Source organism: Notolepis coatsorum, assembly GCF_963971535.1.
Source record: "Notolepis coatsorum genome assembly, chromosome: 1".
NCBI lineage: Eukaryota > Metazoa > Chordata > Actinopteri > Aulopiformes > Paralepididae > Notolepis > Notolepis coatsorum.
The window spans coordinates 313,219,214-313,242,610 of record NC_140165.1 but is presented as its reverse complement, the minus strand read 5'-3'; the positions used below and the strand labels follow the sequence as shown (position 1 = coordinate 313,242,610).

At 41.2% G+C, this 23,397-nt stretch overlaps 1 protein-coding gene across 1 annotated transcript in view; it reads left to right on the top strand.

Annotated features, from left to right (window-relative positions):
- Positions 1 to 23,397, top strand: part of LOC311226206 (uncharacterized protein) — a gene marked incomplete at its 3' end in the record, with an annotated part of 57,479 nt that overhangs the window by 16,008 nt on the left and 18,074 nt on the right. Inside the window, exons 2-3 of the mRNA XM_084311581.1 lie at positions 11,204 to 11,410; positions 16,256 to 16,414. Of these exons, the coding sequence (XP_084167707.1) occupies positions 11,228 to 11,410; positions 16,256 to 16,414 (342 nt within the window). The 5' untranslated portion in view covers positions 11,204 to 11,227. The remainder of the gene's footprint in view (positions 1 to 11,203; positions 11,411 to 16,255; positions 16,415 to 23,397) is intronic.

Genomic DNA, 23,397 nt, shown 5'->3' with positions numbered 1-23,397 from the left:
GGGTTCTTGCAGATCTACAGATTGGAGAGAGAGCTTCTGAATGAGCTTCCTCTTCTGTGTCTTCCTATATGTGCTGTTGGAAGTTGAATAAGGCCACACATTCCTCTACAACACGACAACTCAGGGAGATTTACAAGTTGACTGACCTCAACCAGGTCGATCACTACATTGAGAGCACTCCGCTCCATCTCAGCAGCTCTTGCCTTGAGTTCCTTCCCGGGTTTCTCTGTGTATGCAGGGCTGAACAGTGCGAGATATATGTTGCACATGCTACAGCAACATCGGTCTGTGCGATGAATGGATTTACTTCAGTAGCACCCGTGCGATAGGCATTCGGTTCATATCGATACTCTTATTTTGAAAATCCCGTGGAGTCGACTCGTATCCGCTCGGCTCCACAGCACAGCAGTAGCGCCTGGAACGCGGACATTGAAACGGAGCAATGCTAGTGTGCCTATTTCGCGACCCAAAACAATTGACGCAAGTAGGGCTGTACCGAATGTCATTTTTTAACATTCGAAGCTTCGATTGAAGTATTCGAATGAAGCTTCGAATGTCTATAAAAAAATATTACTTCAATTTTTTTTATTTTTTTTTATAAACTAAATCCTCAATTTGAATAAAGTGATTAACCCTTTATCTGCCACAGATTATTCTGATCTTGATCCACTCTCTGCCACCACTATAAGTCTATGGAGATGTTTCCCTTCTTTGCAGGGCTATAACTTTTTAAATTGTATTGCTAAATTGACATTACTATGGCCCATTCAACGTCAAGTATCTATCGTTTAGGATGTAGCAACGTTCTACTTTTTCATTCACATATTCATACTAAAATACGGTCTAAAGTATAAATATGTTTTTATCGTTTTCTGCAGCATTCTGCAGAATGAGAGTTATAGCCCTAAATACATATATTAGATCACCAAATGTAGTTTGATACCGATTGACGTCAGATACAAAATTTCAATTGTACAAGGTCCTACACGTCATGCCTCATCATCTGCTGGTGACCGGAGGGGGGGGGGGGTTTATAAGTCCGTGGCCGACGTTAAATCATTTATTTAGTATGGGCGATATATATATCAGAGCAGATTATACGTTTAATAATAATCAAACACGCTGAAACTCACCACAGCTTCCTCGTAGCGTTGGGCGATCAGCGTCGAGCAGAAAGTTCGCTATTATGGGATGTTGATATATGCGATCCATGTCCAGGTTGTATAATGCTATATATGTCCAAATCATGTTGTTTATCGAGTTATTGACAACGGATCGCTATCCAGTGTTTCGAGCTGGAGTCCCGCTAGCGATAGCGAGTGGCCGGGCGAAATATGGGTGAGCACCACTTCCGGCACGTCACTTCCGGTTTTGGCGATTCGTGGATCAGCCACCAGATGGCGGTCTTGAACCGTTGGAGAGTTGAGAGGAGATCAACAGCAAGTCTCAAGTCTCCGTGGGTGAAATATGATTGCCATCACAGATTTTTGAAATATTTATCTTAAAGACGCCTTACGGCGTCATTGGCAGATTACGCATGGCGAGCAATGACGTGGTAACACGTTCTTGGCGAGAAAAGGGTTAATATGATTAAATTAGTATTTTTCTTTTATTAAATCAACTTTTTTTTTATCTTCTCCCATTTAAAATTTTTCTCCCATCCCAGTTTCGTATCATCCAATTCAACCCTCCCCTGTCTCGAGCGCTGTTTCTTGCCTCCCACAAGCCGGCTGCAATGTGGACTAAGTCATACATAACACGAGTCCCCTCCGATACTCGAGGTAACGGCAGTCGCATCTTTTCACCTGCGCTGCACTATCTTTTAGCGTCAAGGGTCTGCGCTTTGGAGGGGCGCCGCCCCCATCGCTTCCTGATTCTACTGCGCAGGCGCACCAACCGACCTGTGGGAGTCGCTGTCCACAACGCCCGATCCCCACCCATCAGTTTCTAGGGATGGGTACCGAATTCGGTACTTTTGAGGTACCGAACCGAAACACGTCGGTACTACAGAGTATCGAATCAAGTGAGAAACCGAAAAAAAAATTAAAAAAATATATATTTTTTTTTAAATTTTAAATTTTCATGTCAACGTTCACACGCACAATATATGCTTACCTAGGATTTGACTTGATTCAACAACAAAGCAGTCGGAGCAATGACAAGCCGAAAACTGTCGAAATTGTAGTTATTTGAAGTTTGGATTTTTTTTTTTACGACTGAGGTAGGTAAATTAAATTTCTTGAGACTAAAGTACCGAAAAAAGGTACCGTTGGGTACCTGTATCGATTCACAGGTACCGGTACCGGTATCGGTTCAAATGTGAAAGGTACCCATCCCTATCAGTTTCCCACCCCCTAATACTGCCAATGTGTATTAGTACGGACAACCAGCTAAACTGAAAGCAATGTGGAGCGCTGGGCTCGAACAGGCGAACCCAGCGTCTCCAGTATGCGTGGTGAGCGCCTTGCCCACTGCACCACGTAGCCGCCCTTTAAATCAACTTTCTTTAATGAATATAACTCATCAGTTTCGTCAACATAAATAATCCAATAAGGGCACGGTTGGTATGAAAGTGATGGTGACGTCTTATAGTATAATATTAGTGTAGCCTAATCTTTAACTGCAACTGTGAAGAAAACCCCCATTGGTTTAAACAGATTGAATAGAAAAAAGAAAAAAAAGATTTAAATTATATTTTATTATAAAAAATTCGAATGTTGATTTAGAATTCGAATGTCAACATTATGATCGAAGTTTCAAAGCATTCGGTACAGCCCTAGACGCGAGCAACGGGCTAACGTTAGCGGCTAACTTATCCCATGACTAGGCTAACTGGCGTTAGCTGCTAACCCTAAAACTTCGAGATGAAGCCACGGTACAAGCCCAAGACTTACCTGGCTCGCATTAGGCCTGGTAATTTTTTTTGCCATTGCTATGTCTATACATTGGTTTCTTGTTCGAATGCATTTATTTCTATAGACCATGTATGCAATATAATTGATGCGAGCAATGGGCTAACGTTAGCTGCTAAGTTATCCCATAAATAGGCTAAGCTAACTAGCGTTAGCTGCTAACCCTGGAAGCGCTTAAAGGAAAACTCCAACATTTTGGGAAATTAGCTTATTTAACATCTTCCCTGGAGTTAGACAAGAAGATACATACCTTTTTTGTCTCTGTGCGTGCATTTAGCTTTGGGAACAGTCGCTCCGTTAGCGTAGCTTAGCTTCATCACTGGAAGTGAGGCAGGACAGTAGCCTGACGTTCCCTACAGGTTTGTTGATATTCTCATTCCTTCAAAGGATCCAAACCGATTGAAGTTTATGGATACCATGACTTAAAATCCTCTTACCTTGACGATTAAAAGCCTCCCCAATTTAGAAAACAGTAATCCAATGGCTGGTATTGATAATATACTACTAACTACTGGACGCTCGGAGCTAACCGGAGCCAACACAGAACAGGATGGTAAAGCAAATATAATGACTTCCTTTCTGGGGGTTTCAAAATAAAAGTGCAACGTTTATAGCAGCGGAAAACGTTTATTTTGTACATTATCTAACATTAACACGAACCTAAACTAACTTTAGGTTAGTTGTAACGTTAGTTTAGGTTTGTGTACGCTAACGGAGCGACTGTTCCCAAAGCTAAATGCACACACAGAGACAAAAAAGGTATGTATCTTCTTGTCTAACTTCAGGGAAGATGTTAAATAAGCTAATTTCCCAAAATTTTGGAGTTTTCCTTTAAAGAGACTCCACGACACTAGTTCCATTTGTGAGGAAACGGGGTGGGTTATATTGACGACGCTTGACAACAGAGGTTTAAAGATAACTTCATACGCAGAAGTTTTTTCCCAAGGAGCACATGTGCTCCTAAATAAAATGTTAATAAATAAAATCTAAATAAAAATTTAGGAGCTCAGCACACAAAGAAATTTAGGAGCACAGTGAAAAATGTTCAAGTAACACAGAGTTTATTAACAAACTATTTATCACATGCATATTATACTGTGCGTGTGCACACTATGAATTGAAAATGGGGGAGCTAGGGCTGGGCGATATAACGATAACGATAAATATCGCGATATATTTTAATCGATATCGAATATCGAAATTAATTTTTTTTTTTTTTTTTTTTTTTTTTATTATTATTTTTTATTATTTTTTTTACCTGCAACAGGGCAGTTTTAAAACCAGAGACAGTGGACAGACTTGTCTTTCTTGCCTGCAACTTAAAGTAATGGCTTTGCTTGTCCAAATGACAATACTGACCAAATTCAGATTTCTTTTTCTCTTGTCCATTTATTTTGTTTGCTTTCTAATTTAAAATACATTTTGAAACCGTCTGTACACAGTAGGCTATGTGTGCTAGCAGAACTAGACTCCAGTCACGAGTCACAGTGCTCATGTGCGGTGGTTTGTCCACCAAAAAAGCGCCAAAAGATCGAAAATAAACTAGCAGAGCCAGAACTGTTCAACTCCTCTGGAGCCACAGCCAGCAGAGAAGCCGGTTTACTTTAGCTTTTAAACCAGCTGCAGCCTGAGAACTGGAGTGTGAGGGGATGTAACACTAAAGATGGCGGCAATGACAAAGAATTGCTGCAAAATAAACATACATCTGTTGTTAAAAAAAAATATATATATATATATATATTTTTTTTATTTTTTTTATACTTATAACAATTCGAAAATTATCTATCGAGAAATAAAATAAAATTATCATATCGTTATAACGATATGATTTTTTTCCATATCGCCCAGCCCTATGGGGGACCCTGATGTAAACGAGACGAAAGTCTTTCTCTGGTCTGCATCCCCTTAACAATTGTGTGTATTGAGCCGTACTGTATTGTACCCATTCTGCAATCTGTTAAATAAAGTTTTCATTAATTCATTCATTCAAGGGCTAAACATCTGTGCAAATAGCACATACCACCAAAATCACAAATTGGCCCATGCCTACTAGACTCAAAGGATATCGGTTGTCAAGCTGCTTTTGTATGTTGTAGTGTTGTTATGATACCAACATTTTGACTTTGATACAGATACGAAAGGCAATATTATTAGATGACAGAACATTGAAAATTCTTTATACAATTCTTTAATTCATTATAATTGAAACGCTATTGAATAATAGTTAATACAATTATTCTGTTACAGCTACAACTGAGCTATAATTTATACTATAGCTACTGTCCATCAATGTCTTCCTTTTGAATGAAATAGGTTCAGGAGAGAGATGTAGAGAGGGAGAGAGCGAGACACACGTAGAGCCATATGAAATCCATTTATATTTTTTCCCAAATTCAGTTTTTTTTCATTTTAATATTTCAGAATTCTGTATTTTGCCTTTAAGCCCATTTTACCATCAGAAATGGTGTCTAATAAGTGGGAATGAATAAATGTCCACAATTGAATAAGATATAACGGTCCATTTAATGTTTTTAAGTGCTGCAACTCAGAAATATATCTTTCAAATAATATTGTGACAAAATAAAAATATACACATTTCAAGTGATCACAATGTCAGTAGCCTAGCTATATATATTCTATTGTGATGGAATATAGTAATGCATAATTTATGCACCTTTAGTTTATTTCATTTATAAAGGACAGTGTAGGCCTACTGACAATAATTTGCAAATACTGTAGATGGGTGCACCAGATTTAGCAAGAAGCTATCATTGCCATCTATAGTCCTATGTGCTGTAACGTTACATAGCTATTTAAATTAGGGATGCACGATAATTATCGGGCCGATATCAGCAATTATGACGTCATCCCGATAAACTCGATAACGTTATTGATAGCTCCGATAACATATAATAAATTTTTTGGTTAAAAGAAATCCGGTGTGGGTGGATTTGGATGAAGGGCGCTTGTTTTTATTATAGCCTCCTCCCGTTTTGCCAGTACTGTGGTAAAACTGATAGCGTGTGGTTTAGGAACGGGGAGTTTTTCACAAATCCAGCGCTCCCTTTCTTGGCTGTGACGTAGTCACGTTACATTCGGAGACAGACAGTCGATCTGCCAATTACGTCCCACGGCTTGCACCCACCTCTTCTTCTTACCACCAATCAGAAGCTCTCGTTCGTTTATTTACCTCCGGATTGTCAGCCATTACTCTACTCGGAGCTAACGTTATCTCCCCGCCAGCCACATTGACAAGTACCAGCGCTTATACATTACTGGCAAATGTCTTGTTGCACTTGTGGCAACGAGCGTTGTCGGCATCGACTTTAGTAAAATAGACCCAGACTTTTGAACATTTCGTTCTGTCCGCCATTATGAGAGCAGAGCTGTCTGTACTCGGTGTGTGTGTGTGTGTGTGTGTGTGTGGGAGGGGAAGAGAGGAGAGAGCAGGCAGCCCGCTCCCCGCGCAGGCAGACAGAGGCAGGAGAGATATAGACAACGGCCAACAAGATTAGTTTGCAACGTTTAAATTCCTCAAAAAAAAACTCCATAATTTCTCGAGTCCCGATAGCAGTACCGATGACGTCGGAGCTTATAAATACTCAAAACCAAATTTTTTTTTGATAAAAACAAATATATATATATATATACAGTTAAAAAAAATATTATAATACAATAAATATCGGGTATCGGTATCGACTTGAGGAGCATAAAGTTATCGGTATCGGTGTCAAAATCAATATCGTGCATCCCTAATTTAAATCACAATAGTGTCAGTGATTAGCCTCGCCCTCTAGCTGTATCTATTGATCACCAGAGATCATCGTTAGAGAGTTGGTGTGTTTTGGGAAGCACAGTCCTTGTTCCTGACATGGCTATTTAAGTGATATTCGCTAGGGATGCATCGATATGAAAATTTGCCACAGATACCGATTGTTCAACTAACGCAATCGGCCGATACCGATATTTGTGGCCAAAAAAAAAATATATATATATATATATTTTTTTTAATATTTTATTTTTTATGAAACTACTGTATATTTGTATGTCTCTAAATGTTTTGATAAATTGAAAATGGAGGACCCTTATGTAAAAAAAGCCTAAAGTCTTTTTCTGGTCTTCATCCTCCAGTCCACTGAGCTGTACTGTATTGTACCCACTAGTGTTGTCACGATACTGGAATTTTGACTTCGATACGATACCTTGAAAAGTATCAATATTCGATACCATTTTCGATAATTTTTATATATATATATATTTTTAACAAATGTTGCTTTTGTTGCTGGTTGATTCTCCTCAGCTTCTCTCTGGTACTATAAGAGAAGATAAATATAACACATTTAAAACCCTTTGTTTATCTTTAGATCAGACATTTAAAAATAACTTATCTAATCTAAATCAAACCCCTCTTAAAAACAAAAACCTGTTTAACCTAGCCATCTATAAAACATCATGCTAAAACTGTGAAACAAACTCTCCTAAAGAAAGAAATACATAGCAAACATGACTCAGTTATGCAATAGTGCTGCTGCTTTTTATTTGGTTAAAACAACAACTACAACAATTTTCATGACAGAGAGAGAGAGAGAGATCTCCGGAGCTATGCTCGGACTCAGAGCATTTATTAACATTACATTTTCAACAAGATTGCTGCTAATTAAACACTTCATGGAAACGGGGTAACGTTATTTCGAGTTCATACGTGTACTAGTGTAGTTAGTATGAACTCGACTTAACGTTACTCCGTTTCCATGAAGTAATTATAAAGGTGGCCAGCTAGCTAGCATAAGCTAACGGAGGAACGACTAGCTAACGTTAGCTAATAGCTGTATCGTTGGCACTGCTCTGTAACAACGCTTGCAAATGGGCATCGTGGCATATTTAGCTTTTCTTTTGTCGTTTACTTCAAACCCGAAGTACTTCCAAACAGCACTTCTGCTGTTTTCTTTATCCACAAGCACAAGTTGCGGAGGCTCTGCACTAGCCATATTCGGAGCTAAAATCTTTGCTGACAAACTGTGAGGTCTGTGAGGGGAAGGGCTGCAGCAGCGTGTGTCTGTTGGGCTCTGAGGGGGAGGAGGAGGAGGGGCAAGCGTGCTCTGCAACAGCGTGTGTCTGTCTGTCAACAACTTGCGGTAGAAGACTGAGAGAAAGCCAGCTGGTATCGATACTGCAGAAAGTATCGATATTTCGGGAAATTAGTATTGAAACCGTTTAAAATATTCAGAATCGATATGTATCGATTTTTCGATATTTTTGAGAACACTAGTACCTAGGGGTCGACGGTATAAACGGTATACGGTATAAACGGTATGAATTTGCTCTACGGTATGGATTTTGACTATACCTTGTAACCGGTAGAGCAGCTCTAAAATAGCAATGACGTCATGTAACCACAGCGCGACTATTTCACTCGTATTTGCCTTTAAAAATAGAATTAGTCATAGATAATAGATGTATGCGATCTGTAAAAAGTTATTTAGGAGCACAGAGGCTTCGCGCAGTGGGCGTGTCAACACGCAATTGTCATTTAATAATAAACACAGAAGCAAACAAGCTCTTCCGCCCTGCGTTTGAAGGCTGTGTGACAACTTCTCTCGCGAATCGCGCAGTTTCTATGTGTAATGTAAACTCTGCGACGAGTCCAATGGTCTAACATGCTTTGCATCCTCGCCATTCTGTAATGCCCACATCGCGCTAAAACCTTATGTAATGTTAACTGTCGATGTAGCCTCAGCAAGCTAACGTTAGCTCGCTCCACGTTAGCTTGCTCCACGTTAGTCCACTCCTACTGGAGCAGCCTGTTGATGTATTAGCCTCAGAAAGCTAACGTTAGCTTGCTCCACTCCTACTGGAGCAGCCTGTTGATGTATTAGCCTCAGAAAGCTAACGTTAGCTCGCTCCACTCCTACTGGAGCAGCCTGTTGATGTATTAGCCTCAGAAAGCTAACGTTAGCTCGCTCCACTCCTACTGGAGCAGCCTGTTGATGTATTAGCCTCAGAAAGCTAACGTTAGCTCGCTCCACTCCTACTGGAGCAGCCTGTTGATGTATTAGCCTCAGAAAGCTAACGTTAGCTCGCTCCACTCCTACTGGAGCAGCCTGTTGATGTATTAGCCTCAGAAAGCTAACGTTAGCTCTAGGCTTGGGCGGTATGACGGTATTACGGTATACCGGGGTATTTCGAAATACCGACAGTATTGAAAATCAATACCGTCTAAACAGAGTTTTGTTGTAGTGCACACACGCGCCAGCAGAGGGCGAGACTAGTCCTCACTAGTGGGGCGAGCCATGCAGAGCTGGTTGTCTACACACAGGAGGAGGAGGAGGAGGGGAACCCCGCTTCAGTGAGTGAAATTAAATGAGATGCTAGATGCTGCGGGCTAACTGCTACCATTCTGAGAGCTTAACGTTAGCACTAGATGCTGCGGGAGGACTGCTACCATTCTGAGATCTTAACGTTAGCACTAGATGCTGCGGGCGAACTGCTACCATTCTGAGAGCTTAACGTTAGCACTAGATGCTGCGGGCGAACTGGCCTTCTCCGTGATTTGTTTACTTGGTAACACGGGTTACCCCCCCCCCCCCGCTGATGATAATGAAAGTCATACCGTCATATACCGTATACCGGGGTATTAGGTAATCAAGGTATAATGGTATGAAAAAAGTCATACCGCCCAAGCCTAATGGAGAAGTTCCCCTTCTCTGCAGGGCTATAACTTTTTAAATTGTATTGCTAAATTGACATTATTATGGCCCATTCAATGTCCTATATCTATTGTTCAGGGTGTAGCAACGTTATACTTTTTCATTCACATATTCATACTAAAATACGGTCTAAAGTATAAGTATGTTTTTATCGTTTTCTGCAGCTTTCTCCAGAACTTGATTTATTGCCCCAAATGCATTATATTGATGATCAAATACAGTTTGGTAGGAATCTGTGCGAGATAAAAAATTTCAACTGGATGTGCTTCTAGGAGTTACTACGTATGATCTGATGTTGACCGGATGGGCGGGGGTAGGGCTGGGCGATATGACCAAAAACGTTATCGCGATAAAATTATAAAAAAAATTTCATATAATTCGATATCGATAATTATCGTCGATATAATGTCTGTCAAGTTTAATTAACTTCTTATGCTGCTGCGAATGTCTCAAGTCGAGTTGATGTCGTCATCAGTCCGCGCACGTTAACAGTAGCCGACAAGCGGAGAATCTCATGACAATAAATATGACACTAAAACTCTTCCGCCACAATATATTGAAACGACGTCCACTGTATACCCCACCCACACTACTTAAACGTGGCCTCAGAATTCAAAACACACACATACTCGGCACGTAAATATATAAAACAACGCCGTGCAAGCTAATTAGCCTAGCTAGCCTGTTGTTTATAAGTGGTGTATTCCATGACAATGTGCTAAATATTACACTAAAATACTCTTCCGCCACAATATATTGAAACGACGTCCACTGTATACCCCATACTACTTAAACGTGGCCTCAGAATTCAAAACACACACATACTTGGCACGTAAATATATAAAACAACGCTGTGCAAGCTAATTAGCCTAGCAAGCCTTGTTGTTGAGTGAGTCCTAGTACCTCTGGGTCTCCTTCCGGATCTCGTTTGCTCTCCGCCATCTCCTTCACTGATTGGTTACTTGTTAGCTGTTGTGCGTATGCACGTCACGTCATCACGTAATGTTGGTTGTTGTTAGTGAGTGTGCTGAGCCGAGGCTGAACGGAGCCAAGCTTGGAAATCGATATATCGAAACTTTGCGACCACGTTTCATGTTTATTTCGAGGAAATAATTTATCGCGATAGTTATCGTTATCGTTTTATCGCCCAGCCCTAGGCGGGGGGTCGTTTATAATTCCGTGGGCAACGTTATATCATTAATCTAGTGTGGGTGATATGATCATCAGAGCAGTTAGTAAAGAACACGTTGGAAAATAACGCTGGATCTTACCATATCTTAGAAAAATCTAAGCAAATTAATAGATGGAAGATGATTAAACAGAAGGTTTTGTAGATACAGTACTGAATTCTGCCATCCGGACACATGCAATTTGAAATATGATTATAGAATATAGAATATCAGGCATAAAATGGTTATGCGATTAAAATGCGATTAATTAATTACAAATCCTGTAATTAATTAGATTAATTGTTTTAATCGCCTCACAGCACTAAAAAAAACAAACGTGATTTAACTTTGGGGTTCCTGATTTCAGAGGCAGGTTTAGTTAATTGTCGTATCATCGATGTCCTCCCTCCTTCAGGGCACCGGCTCGGCTGTGATCGACATGGAGAACATGGACGACACCTCAGGCTCCAGCTTCAAGGACATGGGGGAGATGCACCAGCGCATGAAGGAGGAGGAGGTGTCCGAGGAGGCCGTGGCGACGGAGGAGGAGACCGGGGATGACGGCGAGTTTCTCGGCATGAAGGGGATCAAAGGTCAACTGGGCAGACAGGTGGCTGACGAGGTATGTAGCAGTGTTGCTTCCTCAAGTACTCCACAGTGGGGTGTACCAGTGTTGCTTCAAGTACTCCACACAGGGCTGTACAGTGCTACGAGGGCGTCGCATATTGCCCCTAAAAAAGATTCTGTGCCCCTAAATTTTTCATTTAGGGGCACCTGTGCTAGGGCTGGGCGATATGGCCTCTAAATGATATCGTGATATTTTTTGGCCATATCGCGATACACGATATCGCGATATTTTGACATTTCCTCTAAAGCACTTAAAAATGCTTGATTTAACCCTTTGATGCATACAGTCACGCCAATATGATGATTATAAGTCCCTGCAACATATGTTTGCATTATTAAACCATGAAGATGCTTTAAAAAATAATTTAATGAAAATGTACTAAGAGTAGTCTACTGACACACTAATAAAAAAAATTATTTACATCTAAAACCATTTATATAAAAACTCTTGGGTGCCTTTTTTTTGCACAGTACTGTGTTTTCTATCTACTTTAGCCAAACACACACACACGCATATATATACACTCTACTGTGAGAAAATAATAATCACACACAAAGGGATAATGGCTTATAGCAGACTTAATGATTTTAGAATATTTCAGATAATGAAATTAAATGTTTATATCATCAACTATCCAGTTAGTATTTATACTGTCTGTAACGTTTGGCTACTTTAAATCATTGAATGTAGAGAGAGGGGGCGAGAACGAACGAGAGAGCCAGCCCCCCCCCTCGGGTTTTGTTCTAGATTCGCGTTTTGATAGTCTAAGCTGCCGTAGGTGATGACGTCACACTCGAATGTAAACAAGGAAGAGTCTAACACACGGAGATGGAAAGTGGATGATATACAGAAACGAATAACCAATAAATATGAAGTTATGTTTAAACTTCTGTTGTCAAGCGTTGTCAATATAACCCACCCCCTTTCCTCACGAATGGAACTAGTGTTGTGGAGTCCGCTTTGACCGCTTTTCCGCCGTCCCTGCTACACTCGGGACCACTACACTAACGTTAGCCTATAGCTCCGCCGTCCCTGCTACACTCGGGACCAGTACACTAACGTTAGCCTATAGCTCCGCCGTCCCTGCTACACTCCGGACCAGTACACTAATGTTAGCCTATAGCTCCGCCGTCCCTGCTACACTCAGGACCACTACACTAACGTTAGCCTATAGCTCCGCCGTCCCTGCTACACTCGGGACCAGTACACTAACGTTAGCCTATAGCTCTGCCGTCCCTGCTACACTCAGGACCACTACACTAACGTTAGCCTATAGCTCCGCCGTCCCTGCTACACTCGGGACCAGTACACTAACGTTAGCCTATAGCTCCGCCGTCCCTGCTACACTCGGGACCAGTACACTAACGTTAGCCTATAGCTCCGCCGTCCCTGCTACACTCGGGACCAGTACACTAACGTTAGCCTATAGCTCCGCCGTCCCTTCTCGAGGAAAGCACTGCAAGTGTCTCTCGGCCGCGGGCGGCGCCATATAAACTAATACTCGATGTTCGCGATATAGTACAGTACTACATCTCGGGTAGAACAATCCGCGATACATCGAGTATACTCTATATATCGCCCACCCCTAACCTGTGCCCCTAGTGAAAAAGCTTAGCGTACAGCCCTGGCTCTGATACTTTGTGCTGTTAGTTAGTAGAAATATTTGCGGCCACCCTTTAGGGCTGGGCGATATGGCCTCTAAATGATATTGCGATATTTTTTGGCCATATCACGATCAAGACAATTTATATAAAAACTATTGGGTGCCTAAGACTTTTGCACACTACTGTGTTTTCTATCCACTTTAGCCAAACACACACACACACCCATAGGCGTGATCTAATTTCTATAACACACTCTGTCATGTGATGTAATGCTTAAATGTCTATAGAAGCAGCTGGGAGGTGCGCTGTTTTAAGTGAGCGTGGGTTATTGAATTGATTGATTGAAAATGTTATTAAAGGTGACATGCATTATAAATGTCTTTTTTGAGTCTCTAGCATTGTATTATAGTAATAGGAGTTAGTATCAATGTGTTTTTGTAACTAAATACCATATTGGCGGATTGCTCTCATTCAGGTCCGACCATTTCGTGCTTGATTTTAATTGGGTCATCCTGATTTGACTCGCAACGTGACATCACAATGCGAGGACTGAGCGGATAGTGATCCGATTGGCTCTGTGGTTGGAGCCAATGCCCGCCCACAACCTAGGCAGCCCACACAGCGATAGCAGAGCGAGTGGAAATCACAGCGAGGCAGATAGTGAAACCCCACACCTCGACTGCACTCTGCCAGGGAGAGAGGGAGAGAGGGAGAGGGAGAGGGAGAGGGAGAGAGAGGGAGAGGGAGAGGGAGAGGGAGAGAGAGAGGGAGGGAGAGGGAGAGGGGGAGAGGGGGAGAGAGAGAGAGAGAGAGAGAGAGATATTTCATTCTCAGTCCCGCTGAGTCCGGGTCTCTCTCTCTGTCTCTCTCTCTCCCTCTCTGTCTCTCTATCTCTCCCTCTTGATAAGAAATATCAAACAATGCATTTTTCTTTTTTTTAACCTTACAGATGTCTTCAATAGACTCACAGGAATTGTGTAAAGTTGCCCAAATAGTGCTAGGAATAGCAATGCAGGTCCCCTTTAATGTCCGCCTTGTTTCAAACTGGTTAGGCTTAGGCCCTCTTTCGATGTCGGTTATGCTTAGAGTTTGGAATCAGGGCTGGTGGTCTATCGCCCTGCTCTAAAGATAAACTCTAAGCATAACCGACTTCGAAAGAGGGCCTAAGGCTAACCAGTTTGAAACAAGGCGGACATTAAAGGGGACCTGCATTGCTATTCCTAGCACTATTTGGGCAACTTTACACAATTCCTGTGAGTCTATTGAAGACATCTGTAAGGTTTAAAAAAAGAAAAATGCATTGTTTGATATTTCTTAACCAGTTCGAAACAAGGCGGACATTAATACAATTTTCAATCGATCAATTCAATAACCCACACTCACTTACAACAGCGCACCTTGGCGTGAGCGTGTCTTATTGGTTTGATTGATTGATTGATTGCTTGACATTTTTATTAACAGTGAAATGAATGTCATTTTGACGAATGGCATCTAACAATAGACTTCCCGCGATTTATATTTTGTTCCACAATTACTCATATATTTATTTTTTTACATGTTGTGATGGTAATTATAAAACTTTCATTTGTAAAATGTTTCTTCAAACTGAGAAATGTATTCTTTGACTGACCGCTCTGGGAAAATATACCAAAAATCTCGGGCCGGCGTCATGGGGGCCATTTATATAGTTCCTTTAAGACCTGCGGACTAATACTTGCTGTGATGGTGGTGATGGGTCTTCCAAATATGGTGTCAAAAAAATTCAAGTTTTAACATCATAACCATGTCACAACAGCAGTGATAATATTATCAATACGTTAGTTTACTAATATAATAGGTTAAAGTGTTATTAGATCGATTTTCGTTTTAGTTTTTCTGTTTAGTTCGTGAAAGTTGGCCATTTTGAAAAATTGACCGTCGGGAATTGTAGTTTTTTTTTTCTTTTTATTACTTCTGTATGAATAATTTTAATATCTTATTACTTGGGATAATAAACCACAAAACGTAACGTTATTGGCATATATGGGAGCGCAGTTAGTTTGTCTCCCCTATTTCTAGCATGTAGCAACAATCGGAGTTGAAATTAGTTTCAAAATGGCGGCACCCTAAAAAAGCTACTGTACATACAGTAGATTTCATTATCTGTTTTTATGCATGCCTGGTGATACTAAATCCAAATTGAACTCGGGCATTTGAAATATAAGATTTGGCACAATCCATAAATGTGCGAATTGGCTATAATAAGGTAATTTATAAGCCTGCTATTCTATAATAATATTTCAAATTGCATTGGTCCGGATGGGAGAATTCACCGGATGGGAGAATTCAGTACTGTATCTACAAAACCTTCTGTTTAATCATCTTCCCTTTATTCATTTCCTTAGATTTTTTGTACACATGATCTCAAGAAGGTACTGCACGAGATCAGTGGCAGTTTTTCATGTCTGGTCATTTTTAGCATGGTGTTATTCACTGTCTGATGCAAAGAAAAATCATAATTCATATTCTCCTTTTGATTCATCACAATTTAAGCAAGCCTACTGGGAATACATTTACTGAGGTCCATAGATGTCCCTAGATACCAAGAATATGCAAATGGCCTTGTAGAAGTGGAGCAATATTCCATTTACTTAGGTATGTTTTTTTGGCGGATTTTCAGAAAATAGGGCTCCAGGTCTAAGAGATTAACTCTTTCAGCGCCGGCGGGTCTAGCCATCTTTGTTCCTACTGCGCCACCGCTCTAAGAGATAGGGATGCGTGGCGGTGTTTGCAGGGCTATATCTATATATATAAATGTTTTCATGTATACGTTTGCGTGTTATACCGTGGTGAATATTGTATAGTTTAGGAGTTATCCGGGCTAATTCCTGAAAAGCTGAGTTATAGGGCGCTACGTGAATTCTGCCCGAGGTCGGTGTGCCTGAAATGAATAAAAAAATCGAATAAAAGAAATAACGATCCAAAAACGAACACGTATATATACGTGGTTGGCCGTGATTGAGTTAATTGCTCCCCAGAACTACACAAACTAGGAACAACTGATATTGTTACAAGGACAGATACAACCACAATATCATATTGCAGGCAACTGCATGTTCGGTTTTATTTTATTAATGTTGGCCAGTTTTAAATAACCGGCCTTGGAACAGATTCACTTTTAAATCACATCAATAACTACATTTGGAGCATAACACAAAATCTGAACTCTTAATTGATGTACTTCTCTCTTCTCCAGGTACAATTGCTGCATTCCTCCCCAACAACAAGTAGAGATATGATTGAGTCAAGGCCTCACTGCTGTGACCAGTGTGGAAAGCGCTTCATCAAAAAGCGCAATTTTCTAATACACCAACGCATTCATACGGGAGAGAAGCCCTACCCATGTGACCAGTGTGCAATGAGCTTCAGAGACTCTGGAACCTTAAAGATTCACCAGCATCGTCATACAGGAGAGAAGCCCTACCACTGTGACCAGTGTGAGAAGAGCTTCAGTACCTCTGGAGTATTAAAGAGTCATCAGCGCATTCATACTGGAGAGAAGCCCTACTGCTGTGACCAGTGTGAGAAGAGCTTCAGTACCTCTGGAAGCTTAACGATTCACCAGCGTTCTCATACAGGAGAGAAGCCCTACAGCTGTGACCAGTGTGAGAAGAGCTTCAGTACCTCTGGAAGCTTAACGATTCACCAGCGTTCTCATACAGGAGCGAAGCCCTTCCACTGTGACCAGTGTGAGAAGAGCTTCAGAGAGGCTGGAAGCTTAAAGAAACACCAGCTTAGTCATACAGGAGAGAAGCCCCACCACTGTGACCAGTGTGAGAAGAGCTTCAGAGACTCTAAAAGCTTAAAGAGTCACCAGCGTGTTCATACAGGAGAGAAGCCCTATAACTGTGACCAGTGTAAGAAGAGCTTCAGTACCTCTGGAGACTTAAAGAGACACCAGCGCATTCATACAGGAGACAAGCCCTACCACTGTGACCAGTGTGAGAAGAGCTTCAGAGACTCTGGAAACTTAAAGATTCACCAGCATCGTCATACAGGAGAGAAGCCCCACCACTGTGACCAGTGTGAGAAGAGCTTCGGTCAAGCTGGAGAATTAAATATTCACAAGCGCATTCATACAGGAGAGAAGCCCCACCACTGTGACCAGTGTGAGAAAAGCTTCGGTAGATATGACAGCTTAAAGAAACACCAGCGTTGTCATACAGGAGAGAAGCCTTTCCACTGTGCCTTCTGTGACAAGGGCTTCAGTACCTCTGGAGAATTAAAGAATCACCAGCGCATTCATACCGGTGAGAAGCCCCACCACTGTGACCAGTGTGAGAAGAGCTTTGGTCAAGCTGGAGAATTAAAGATTCACAAGCACATTCATACAGGAGTGAAGCCCCACCACTGTGACCAGTGTGAGAAAAGCTTCAGTAGATGTGACAGCTTAAAGATTCACCAGCGTTGTCATACAGGAGAGAAGCCTTTCCACTGTGCCTTCTGTGACAAGGGCTTCATTAACTCTGGAGGCTTAAACAAACACCAGCGCATTCATATAGGAGAGAAGGCCTACCACTGCGACCAGTGTGAGAAGAGCTTCATTAACTCTGGAGACTTAAAGATTCACCAGCCTTGTCATACAGGAGAGAAGCCTACCACTGCGACCAGTGTGAGAAGAGCTTCAGAGACTCTGGAAGCTTAAAGAAACACCAGCGTCGTTCGCTCAGGTCGGATGGCTGCGTGATTCTTTCGAGCTCCACGACCACTTCACATTAATCATTATAACGACGTTAATTTGACGCCATACGCTCATAGCACACATCGTAAGGAACAAATCATACCGTCTATAAGATCTATTTTCTGGTATTCCAAGTTTAGTCAGGATAATAGAACCTGCATTATCATTCTCGAGAATACACTTTTTTTTCTTTTTTTTTATCCACTTTTTCTCCCATTTTTCTATATTTTCTCCCATCCCAATTTCGTATCATCCAATTCAACCCTCCCCTGTCACGGACGCTGTTTCTTGCCTCCCACAAGCCGGCTGCAATGTGGACTAAGTCATGCATAGCACAAGTCCCCTCCGGTACTTGAGGTAACAGCAGTCGCATCTTTTCACCTGCGCAGCTCGATCTCTCAGTGGCGAGGAGTAACGCGTGGGAGGCTCACGCTGCCCCCGACACTTCCTGATTCTACTGCGCAGGCGCACCAACCGACCTGTAGGAGTCGCTGTCCACAACGCCCGATCCCCACCAATCAGTTTCCCACCCCCTAATACGGCCAATGTGTATTAGTACGGACGACCAGCTAAACTGAAAGCAAATGTGGAGCGCTGGGCTCGAACTGACGAGCCCAGCGTCTCCAGCATTTCGTGGCGAGCGCCTTGCCCACTACGCCACGTAGACGCCCAGACCCGACTGAATGTTATGAATTAAACGTTTATTCTGGAGCAAATTCAGTAACTTTCTTAACTTGTAAGTCACTTTGGATAAAAGGCTAAGCGTCAGCTAAATGACTAAATGTAAATGTACATGTACATATCCCTTATTAAAATGAATAACAGCCTGAAAAAACAATTCAGCTTATTCAATTGTTGTAGAATGGCTATAGCCAATTTCACGCACCGCTTAGCCTATATTTTACGCACTTTACGAGCTCCCATTCTGAAATGTTATTGCTAAAGATTGAGAAGATTGGATCAGTTGTACTTTTTTTTTTTGAAATACTTGAAACCCTTTTTTTGTGGAATATTTGATGTGGCCGTGTTTCCAGCTCCTCACGGACCCGACGGAACGTTATGAATTAAAAGTAGTCTAACATGCTTTGCATCCTCACCAGTCCTGTATATACCCACGTCGCGCTAAACATTAAAAAAAAAAACGTTTAGAATCCAATGCCCCGATACCCCCCCCCCCCTTCCCCTCACTTTGAGTCATGACTCTTATTAGTAAAATGACGGTGATCACACTAATACCCAAATTCAGCCCTAATTGTTCCCTGCTGTACATATTTATAGGGTACTTCAGTCTCATCATATTGACTTTTCAATTGCAAATCTATCGTGAAGGTTGGGCAGATGATATGTATGCCCTCTCAGTTATATTTGCCTTACAATAAATATAGTTACAATATGGAATACCAATATACTTCTGTGTGTGTGGAATATTCGCTGCGACGCAAGGAAACGTGCGTCCGTACGGATTCAAGCTTCTAAAACATGTCACTAGAATCCTGAAGAAATTCCCTCTCTGCAGGTGTAAGTGGACCTTACACCTGACTCTCTGACACATTGGATAGAAACGCAGCTCTGCTTCATCCGTGAGAGAATACAACCAGCGTTGCGTGCCTCTGGGACAGACAATCTACCCACGGCACCAGTGGACCGTCTACCAAGAAACCATCTACCTGTGGCAATCACGCAACAGGCAGATAAATCCCAGAAGGCCACGGCTGGCCGCCTGTTTTGTGTCCACTGTAAGATGAAGACCCCCTGGAAGTGTGATGAATGTGGTGTGGCCCTCTGTCTCATTCCAGACAGGAACTGTTTTTGCGCAGATCACTAAGTGATACAGAACAGGCAGATGCAACTATGAGGAGACACCTATTATTTTCTTTATACATGTGCATAATCTTACTTTTAGCTTTTTTGTTTTTGCTTTTTTTGTAGATGTAGATTTTGCCTAAATTCATCGCGGCTCTGCCAAATATCATATGAGGCACCGATGTATTATTATTGTAATTCACAATATATTTCAAAATACATTTCTAATAACTCTGCACCTGCAGTGATATATAGGGTTGTTCATTGTACAATACAATTGATACAGTTGATGTATCTTGTTGTTTATTATTCTTTATGTTTTTTTTAATAAAATTGTGTGATATTCTATTCCAGTTTTTTTTAATATATATATATATATATAGTGATATAAAATACTAGATATAAAATGGTATACATGACATGACAACAGCTAATCAGGAGGATCTCTCTCTCTAATCTAATAATAGTAAGTGTTTCCCACAGGATTTTGTCAGACTGTGGTGGGTGAACATCGGCCCCTCTAGGGGGGTCCAGGGGGCGCCTATGCCAAATACAACGCAGTTCGGTTTCCGGGTTCCTCTGATTGGCCACTAAGCCCACGTGACCGTGCGCTAGCACGCCCCCCTTATCGCCCGCTGCCGCGCTGTGAAGCGGAAGAGCCAGCGAGGCGACGCGAGGCGGTGGTTTCAGCAGCAGCGGCCGTCTTCTTTCGAGGCGGCTCGTTCTTATTAATCCCTAATGTCATGTATGTTGTGTATGTCATAAATGTTGATATGAATTGAATGCGGGACCCTGATGTAAACAATGAATGGGTTCTTGTGTTGGGTTATGTGTTGTTTTGGAATGTGTTTGTCTAGTGGTTATGAGTATTAGAGTATGAGTGTATGGAATGTTGTGCTGTTTTTGAGCACATTTTAGTTTGCTCTGAGATGTCTTTGTTGTTTTATTGATATTTGTTGTTTTATTGATATTTGTTATTGTTGTCTTTGTTGTCTTTGTTGTTTTATTGATATTTGTTGTTTTATTGATATTTGTTTTTGTTCTATTTTAGAAAATTTGGCATACATATTTGGTTGTATGTCTGATTTTAATTGGTTTAATGTTCTATAATTGTTTGTATATTTTATTGGTGTTTTATTGATATTTGTTTTGTTTTTATGTTGTTTATTGATTATTCTTGTTTAATTTTATATGTTTGGATCCAGACCCCAGGAAGAATAGTCGCTGCTGAGGCAGTGACTAATGGGGATCTGAAATAAAGAAATAAAGAAATAAAGAAATAAAGAAAGACGAAAGTCTTTCTCTGGTCTGCATCCCCGTAACAATTGTGTGTATTGCGCCGTACTGTATTGTACCCATTCTGCAATCTGTTAAATAAAGTTAATTCATTTCTCCCCCACTACTCAACAATTACACAAAAATGCATCCTATATAGACTTGTATGCCAAAACATTCAGAAATACCCAAATGATGAGAGTTTTTTTTTATGACATGCATAACTACAAGCTTTTAAGAACACTGACATAACCGCTGAATATCACTGAAATCCAAGTTAATGTATATCTTAGAAGTTCTTTGTTTCATCGTACAAACAGCCAAAGCTGTCATGTATGTTGTGTGTCATAAATGTCAATATGAATTGAAAATCGGGGACCCTGATGTAAACAAGACAACAGTCTTTCTCTGGTTTGCATATTGCGCCAATGCGAACACAGTTTCTCGTTGTTGTACTTTATCTATTTAGTGTTACTTTTGGGAGTAGTGGGGGAGAAATGAATGAAAACTTTATTTAACAGATTGCAGAATGGGTACAATACAGTATGGCGCAATACACAATTGTTACGGGGATGCAGACCAGAGGAAGACTTTCGTCTTGTTTACATCAGGGTCCCCCATTTTCAATTCATATCGACATTTATGACATACACAACATACATGACATTAGGGATTAATAAGAACGAGCCGTCTCGGAAGAAGACGGCCGCTGCTGCTGAAACCACCGCCTCGCGTCGCCCATTTTCAATTCATATCGACATTTATGACATACACAACATACATGACATTAGGGATTAATAAGAACGAGCCGCCTCGGAAGAAGACGGCCGCTGCTGCTGAAACCACCACCTCGCGTCGCCTCGCTGGCTCTTCCGCTTCACAGCGCGGCAGCGGGCGATAAGGAGGGCGGTGCTAGCGCGCGGTCACGTGGTCTTAGTGGCCAATCAGAGGAACCCGGAAACCGAACTGCGTTGTATTTGGCATAGACGCGTCCGGGGCTCTCGGGAATGGAAGAGGAGATAACCACGGTTAAAACCCTTAGGGGTCTAGCTGAAGAGCTTCTCCTCCTCAGAATATTTTTTTTTTTGATACATAATGTAAAATTACAGATTCATACCTTCAAAATAAGCCAATTGTCAAATTTGAGACGATAGTTTTTAATCAATGTCCTATCAAACATTCTGGTAAAATCCTAACTACATTCCAGGATAGGACTTGAACAGGATCCAAGTTCATTCAGCTATCTGATGAAAGAACTACACTCCCAGAATTCAATGTGATCAATGTCACTAGAACAATTCACACCTGGAGCAAAGGCCCAGTCGTTCCTTTGTTATTCCAGTGAATGGACCCAGCAGGAGGCCTAGCCCTAGAGTGACACACAAGCTAGATAGCATAATTATTATACCAACACAGGGCTGCTTTCACTGTTGGAACTGCTTATCTGTAACAAACAATTGACAACTGTTCTGTTCAACATCATCATACATCTTTCCTTTGGACAATAAAACCCTGCAAACTACATCGGCTGCAACTTGGACATTCAACTCATTCAACATCCACAACTTTGATGGCTGAGTATAGGGAATATCTAAGTGGGTGCATCGTGACGCTTGTCGATTCATTGGGGAGCGACAAGCAGCCACTACATACCCAACATATGCACAATTACCATGATTTTCTGTGTGAGAGAGAGAGAGAATTATTAAATAGAATAATTTTCTATAGGCTTGCTGTGGTAGTCAGTGATACTGGTGTCATTCTGTGTTCAGGCATCCATACTTATTGAAAAAATGCTCATATCCAAAAGTAGTAGATAGATATAGGTCATACATGTAGGTATGCATTTGGTTACACACACACAGAAGTATTCTCAGAGGTCATTGTGTGTATCACTAAAAAAATTTAAAAAACGCAACTGGAATAGAATATCACACAACCATGGGTACTTGCTTGAGGTGTGCTGGCTTTATCAGGGACATGACAGAGTCATACGCCAGTCCAATGCCTGATTTGAACTTTGACTTCCCGGCGTAAACAGCAAAGTCCAAAGTGTAGCCATTGCTACTGTCTGCCAAAACAAAAAGTTTGAAGCCCCACTTCGTTGGCTTGGCTTTCATGTACTGCTTCATAGAAGTATGGGCCTTGTTTGCAACCATCCTCTCATCAATGGAAATGTATTGCCTGGGGTGGTAGAGCGCTTTGCATGCAGACCTGATGGTCTCCATAAGGGGCAGTAGTACTCCATAACATTGCAGTAGTTAATGTTTTAGCGCGACGTCATACACTGGTGGTGAGGTTTGCAAAGCATGTTAGACTACTTTTAATTCAAAGACGGGAGATGTGGTGTATTCTTTGGGGGTCACGTATTGCATATCAATTCTGTTCAAAGATTTTGTTGGGGGTCACGTATTGCATATCAATTCTGTTCAAAGATTTTGTGCACATAACACATATAACTACCTACCTCATCCTATAGTCTATCTATATATTACAGTTTACATACCTGTATGATAGCCATGTACAATAATACTATTATACTGTATATACCATATATATCCGATCCGATATATCCCTAA